This window comes from Lates calcarifer, linkage group LG8 (genome assembly GCF_001640805.2).
Source record: "Lates calcarifer isolate ASB-BC8 linkage group LG8, TLL_Latcal_v3, whole genome shotgun sequence".
NCBI classification, from domain to species: domain Eukaryota; kingdom Metazoa; phylum Chordata; class Actinopteri; family Centropomidae; genus Lates; species Lates calcarifer.
The window spans coordinates 7,225,115-7,232,310 of record NC_066840.1 but is presented as its reverse complement, the minus strand read 5'-3'; the positions used below and the strand labels follow the sequence as shown (position 1 = coordinate 7,232,310).

Genomic DNA, 7,196 nt, shown 5'->3' with positions numbered 1-7,196 from the left:
GGCTGGGTTCAAAAATACCAGAGTTATCCTTTAATGTGACATTTGCAATAAATGAACCAACAACTGATACTGAATGCTTACAGATGACGTGCTGTCAACCTGTTTGTCTATTTAAAAAAACAACAAAAATAATAAAAATAATTTATTTTTAATGCATTGACAAATTGATGAATAAGCAACTTGTTTCAGCTCTAGTGTCTTCTATTTAATTTGTTAATTTAATTCAACTTCATTGCTATCATCATTATCATATTCCCAGTGTAGTGTTTACTGTATTGCTGTATAATCTAGGCAAAGGATTAGAGAACAGAGTGAGAGATGGAAAGAATAATATGGCAAAAAGAAAATAATTTTGGGTGGCATGTGTTTTTTCTTATTTTATTCCCTTATCGGCATCACTCCCTCAGTTTCATAGCTTTAACCCATCTATTAAATGTCTTACAGAGTGGATGCTGGTGAAGGAAAAGGGTAAAAGCTGTTTCTTTTCCTCTTGTCAGAAGTACTCACATCACTGTAAGGTGACAGCTGGCATGTCACGATTGTTTCTGCATCCCATGATGCTCTGCATGCAAGATACCAGCTTGAACTGAATAAAGCAACTAGAGAAATATGCCGACAGATATTGCCAGGATTTTTACAAGCAGTGCACAATTTATCGGTCAGAGCTGACAGAAACAATGACTGTGGCTGAAGGTGACATTGGTCTGCACATGAAAACTCTGGCACCAGTGGATGAAGAATGTGAGTCTCTAATCTCATCTCCTGACTGGACATAAACCTGTCTTTCATAAAATCTCTATTTCATTCATTAAAATCCTGGACAGACATGAAAGCCTTCATAGGAGGTTTATTGTATGTCCCTCCAGCTTTATCTCTCCACTGACGCAGTTGTTCACTTTCTCCATTAGGTGGCCTCAGTAACCCACTGCCCCGCGTGATTGGCCCTTGCCCTGATTCAGTTTTATAACCTGCATCTTATTTTCATTAAACTCCACCGCAGTACAGATTTAACCAGGTCAAATTAAAACAAAGCACTGCTGATTACAGGCAGGGTTAATCAGCACTTTGATCTTTTTTTAACCTCCAATCTCTGCATAAGAGGCCACTCATGACAAGTCAAGTGATACCTTCTGTACCATGATGTACATTAGGCAATTTGGGAGAACTGGTCTCCAAAGGGTCACGATCACATGCTGTCATCCCTTCCTCGTTTTCTCTTGAATGGGACAACGTCAGAGCGCCGGTGTGAAACTGAGCCGCCGGAGCGCACGGTCTCTGGCCGCAGACGCGCACGGAGAAGCTGCGGGAGCACGCAGAAGGAGCGGTGATGGCTGAGTGACATTTGAATCCTGTTGTGTGTTTGTGTATTATTTATTGGTGGACAGCGGTCAGCGATGTGGAGCCCATCGAGGATATAATCGGACTGTTCTTTGGTTTGTTTTTTGGTCGGACATGGAGACTGGAATTCCCTTTGGATGGACTTTGCGCTGTGAAGTTGTTATGGAGGCGATGGGACGTTTATTTTGAAATTTCAAAAACAGGCTTCAGCTGACCGCATCTCTGTGAGTAAGAGGTGAGAATGATGATAAAATTAAAATAGAAAAAAAAAAACGGTATTTAGGGTATGTAATGTATGTAAGGAGGTGTGACTCTTGATTAGGGTCATACAATGGGCTCATGCGAAAATCCTACTCTGACAGTTGTAGCCAATATGGTATTTTAAATCGGATTATGGGCCATACACAATCTAATCGGCCATAAAAGTACACATATAATCAGAGCTTACATAAACAAGAAACCAAATAAAAATGAAATATTCTCATCAACCTTGCATCCATATGACAACTATCAATACAGATATATCCAATGTTATATAATTCATTTCTTTAATCCACAGGATTGCTGCTGGTGACTTTAGTAAGCAGACAGAGGATTCCTAAAATTAAAGCTGTTTGGGACCTAAAAACAGGGCAGACAGAAGAGCTCTATTCATTACACTGAGGAATTAAGTTACCATTACCTCTTCAGTACAGCGGCTCAAATGATGTCAAATCTAATTTACAAAGTCGTGGGGCAAATGTCCAGCCCAGAGAGGGTTTGTCTTGTACATGTAATCTTTCACCATTTATCAGAAGATACACAGATGGAGGTTTTTTCATCTGGCTGCAGCACAGGAACCTCCTCTATTCTAATCCAGCAGATATAATGTAGCACAACTCTTCAGTATGACTTAAATGAACACGCTCCAACTCACACATGTTCAGGAATGGATCTCAAGAACTTTACGACTGTCATCGACAGTGGGTTTTTGGATGAGGCACCATCGAGCCGCGTCCTGACCGGCTGTTTCCTCTCGCTGCTCATCCTCACCACCCTGCTGGGGAACACATTAGTTTGTGCGGCTGTCACCAAATTTCGACATCTTCGCTCTAAAGTGACCAACTTTTTTGTGATCTCCCTGGCTGTGTCAGACCTCTTGGTTGCCATCTTGGTGATGCCGTGGAAGGCGGTGACAGAGATCGCTGGGTTCTGGCCATTCGGCTCATTTTGTGACACCTGGGTGGCTTTTGACATTATGTGCTCCACAGCGTCCATTTTGAACCTCTGTGTGATAAGCCTGGACCGGTACTGGGCCATCTCCAGCCCCTTTCGCTACGAGAGGAAGATGACACCCAGAGTGGCCTACGTGATGATCAGTGTAGCCTGGACACTGTCTGTCCTCATTTCCTTCATTCCGGTGCAGCTCAACTGGCACAAGGCCCAAACTAAATCTTACACCCCTCCCACTGGCTCTTCAAGTTTAAACACAACATCCTACCACAGCCCAGAGAACTGTGACTCGAGCCTGAACAGAACCTACGCCATCTCAACATCTCTGATAAGCTTTTACATCCCTGTTGCTATCATGGTGGCCACCTACACCCAGATCTACCGCATTGCCCACAGACAGATCAGAAGGATCTCTGCCCTGGAGCGAGCGGCCGAAAATGCCAAAAACAGGCACGACAGCATGGGCGGAGGGTCCAGCATCGCAGAGTCCGAGAGCTCTTTCAAAATGACGTTCAAGAGGGAGACCAAGGTGCTGAAGACACTGTCAGTCATCATGGGGGTGTTTGTGTGCTGTTGGCTCCCGTTCTTCATCCTCAACTGCATGGTGCCCTTCTGCGAGCAGCCAAGCGGAGGGGAGGCTTTCCCCTGCATCAACCCTACCACATTTGACGTGTTCGTGTGGTTCGGCTGGGCTAATTCATCCCTCAACCCCATCATCTATGCCTTCAATGCAGATTTCCGCAAGGCCTTCTCCATCTTGCTGGGCTGCCACAGACTGTATCCAGGAGGCCACAACATAGAGACGGTCAGTCTAAACAAGAAATGACTCATGACTCTCTCACAGCACTGACTCATCCTTAATGCTAAGAGTCCAAGTGTTCCTGTTGAGGCCAGTCTGATCGACTTCAAACAAGGACGCTGCTCTCTATGCTAACTCTTGAAAGATTGAAAGATATGCTGACCCTAAATGTACCCATGTTTGCGTTAGGCGAGTGGTTCGCCTGTGTGCAGACTGTCAGAGTGAGCTTGCCGTGTTCACCATGGCTGCTACACCGTCTTCAGACGGAAGAAGCTCCTGAAAGAGGAGAGGGGATTTTGGGGGATTGAGATTAAGACTCTCCACTGTTGTGCCAGGAAGCTGGGAGTGCAGCGGTGCTGACACGCCTCTGGGATAGATAATCCCATGACTGGGCAGCACAGTCCCTAATGCTGTCAGACACTGCTCTCTTCAATACCATCACACACACATACACAAACACAAACACTGTCAAAATATGCCCCTCTAAATACAATGTAGTTGCAGCACTCAGCATGCACACTACGACAAATTACACGACAGCACACAGGAATACTGTTACTCATTACGTTAATGTCCTGGGCTCTGCAAGGATTCCTGCGGTCAAGTGTCAAACCAAATCACGTTTCTATACAGATGAACATGTAGGTAAAGTCCATTCACAAGCTGTGTAATATTAAACACTAATGAAAAAGGTGATCTGAATTCTTGTTGATCTGCGGGCTGTCTCATTGCTGTTTCAGAATTGTTATTTATATCTCATTGAAATCTCAAATCATTCTAACTTAAAAACAAATGTACTCAACAGACACCTCATAAATTATTTGTGCTTGACAGTGTTTTATGGATGAGTGTCTCATATTACTTTGTGTGTCCTGTATTTTTCATTAACAACAGCTGATGACCTCTTTTACAGAAATGGCAAAGACGTAAACAAAAGCTTTGCTTGTCTTGCGGTGTCTTTGATGGTTCTGCTTGTTTTGGGGCTGAAACAGGATTGTAACTGACTGAATTATGTTTGAGTACATCTGTTATAATTTGCTGTGCTCTTTAAAGTGAATTATTAAAGGATAATGTTGGTTTATGACAACTTGGGTCTTATTTTTAGAGATTTGTCTATCATTCCTGTTGGTTATAATAACATTGTACTCCTGAAAAAGTAATAATCGCTGAGGAAATCTGACATCACCGCAATGAAATCAGACAGGGCAAGAAACAGTCAGACAATGAGGCAAGTTGTGAACGAGCCCACAGTTTAGCCATTTCATTTAGGCCACTTAATTTGAAGGCAAAACTGAAACGTAAAATGTCACTAATGATCCTAGCAATCCTAGCACAAGAGAGAAAGAAGGCAACAGGACATGCAATGAACTGGATTGACAGTGCATTTTATGTTGCACTTACAATTAATTTTTACTTTAAACAAATAATTAACATCAAACAACAAACAATCAATTTTTTCCCCATATTTGGATGGTAGTTCCAATTTCAAACAAAAAGTGACAGCCCTAGTGCACACAACTAAGGTGAGTCAGTACATCAGAGTTGAACGAGGTGGTCAGTCTGTAAACTGTGATGTGTATTTACAATGGATAGTTATTTGTGCAATCATGTTTAGCTTTGGCCTTTGTTTTTGTTGGAAACCTGTGATCTGATTATCTGATTGAATGTACTTCTGTGTCTTTTCAGATGTATTTGTAGAGATGTCACTGTGCTCCTAAATCTCAGACAGAAAAGAAACAGTTATAATATTTTTTTAAAAATACGCCTATTCTACACACTGACTTCTTGGAGTGCCTGGCAACCTCACTCTGACAAGACATTAGAAAATCACTACACCTGGTCAAGAAATAGTCCCACACATAACTCAATAACACACATTTTTCCATTTCAGATTAACCAATTGAGATTTAATGTGTGAGCTCTAGCAGTTCTGGTACACTCTTCAAAACCGTTGGACAGAGTCAGGCTGGCTGTTTCCCCCTGCTTCCAATCTTAATGTTAAAGCTAAGATAACCGTCTCCTTGAAAGTGGTATCAATCTACTAATTGTAACTCGGCAAGATCATCAAATATCGGCCAAAACATAAAAATAAGACCTAAGAATTATCCTATAGAAAGAAGCATTGCATGGTGGAATATAAAGAACAGGATGTAATTACCATTACCATCAACAGTTACCTCTGATTTGATGTACTGTATTTATTTTTTCAAGTGCTAACTTATTTTATCAGTGAGCGTTTATGACACAGAACAAAAGCTGTAGGTGTGTGTACTTGGCTATAAAAATGCAGTTGTTATGGAGGTGTGACCATTGCATACATATGATTATGATATATTCATGACAGTTTAAACCATCAGAAGAAACAGTGCAGCGTCTGCTTCAGCCATGTGGAAATATCGGAGTGCACAGCTTAATAAAAGTATATTTGTCCATTTTTATGAAATCCACTGTCTGGTGTATGTGTGCCTGGCTATGCAGCTTTGACCTCGACACATCAAACTTCCTGAAGCGCATTTCACACCACAATCTAAAGGGTAAAACCTAATGGGAGCAGCTGTGTCCCACATCCCAAAATCTCACTCTCACATAACTCTGGCGTTCATGTTTGTTTTCAGTCTGGTGATGTATTACCATCATTAGCAAAATGAAAGGACCAATCTGGAGTTCTGAATAGCCTGGTATAATAAAGTAGAGCAACCACTGAGACACCTCTTTATCCCCACTGTTGGCTTTGTTTCCCTCATTCATTGCATTAAAGTTGTTTTTCACCCACAGATGATTGACTGGGCTCTTAAAACAATACCTAACAGCTAAACATGAATTTTGGGCCGTAAAAGAAACAAGGAGAGAGAGGTGACAGTGAATTTTAGTTTTCAGTGGTTCAGTAAGTTTTTGTATATTAAGAATGCACCTGTCAAGAGAACTTACACACACTAATCTATTCAGATGCTTGAATGGGGGAGTGAGAGGGAGATCGAAGTAGCTGAAGTGTGAAGGGAGAGCTGAGCAGCGACAAGGACATGTGATGAATTTTATTTTGTGAGACCCAGTAAAACATTTCCTCCCAGATTTGCCTGCTGTCTCTTAAATCATAAACAAAGAGTTTTGTTTATTAAAGCTGATGAATATCTCCGCAGATGTGTCTGGTCTTCCACAACTATAAACATCTGAATTTGATGAATTTTAGTGTAAAACAGTTGCTTTGTCTTGTCAGATGAAGGTTTTAAAGTGATTACAGAGTCGCAAATGACTCTCATTAAAGAGCAAGTCTCAGAAGATTCAGCAGATTAATCTTTTAATCAAATTAACTTCACGCTTAATAGAAATATGAACAGCTATAAATGCTGTGAAGATAACTCTTTTTCTCTCTTGCGCGCGCACAAACACACACACTCAGAGTTGTCCTTTAAAGCCCACTTTCTCTGGGCCCTGGACTGTCCTTGCCTCTGTGAAACCTCCTCAAGCGTGCCACGGGAAGGGAACAGCAATTAATTTGACTGACATCATTCAGAGTGATGGCTGAGGTGGCAACAAGACAGAGTGTGTGTGCATGTGTGGGTGAGTGAGTGTGTGTGTGTGTGTGTGCGCGCGCGTGGGGTGCAGCGCTACTATCACCTGCTCCAGCGCTCAACCCAGAGTCCCTGCAATGTCAACTGCACTCTATAAACACAGAGACTTTATTTCCTTTCGCTATCTTTTTTTTTCTTCCAGTGGACCCTGTGAGATTCTCAAAGCGATACTGTCTTTTTAGATTGGCACATCTAAGAAGTGATGTTAGACGTGGCAACTTCAGATGATGCTAATGACTGGCCCTGGGGAAATGATTTACTGAGACAGGGAGAGAGAA

General features: G+C 42.0%; 1 protein-coding gene across 1 annotated transcript; it reads left to right on the top strand.

The window, feature by feature from the left end:
• Positions 1-1,160: 1,160 nt before the first annotated feature.
• drd1a (dopamine receptor D1a) lies at positions 1,161-5,832 on the top strand. The gene is made up of 2 exons (XM_018675542.2): positions 1,161-1,573; positions 1,898-5,832. Exon 2 carries the CDS (start codon positions 2,267-2,269, stop codon positions 3,374-3,376), a length of 1,110 nt encoding a protein of 369 aa, XP_018531058.1. The 5' UTR covers positions 1,161-1,573; positions 1,898-2,266; the 3' UTR covers positions 3,377-5,832.
• The last annotated feature ends 1,364 nt before the right edge of the window (positions 5,833-7,196 follow it).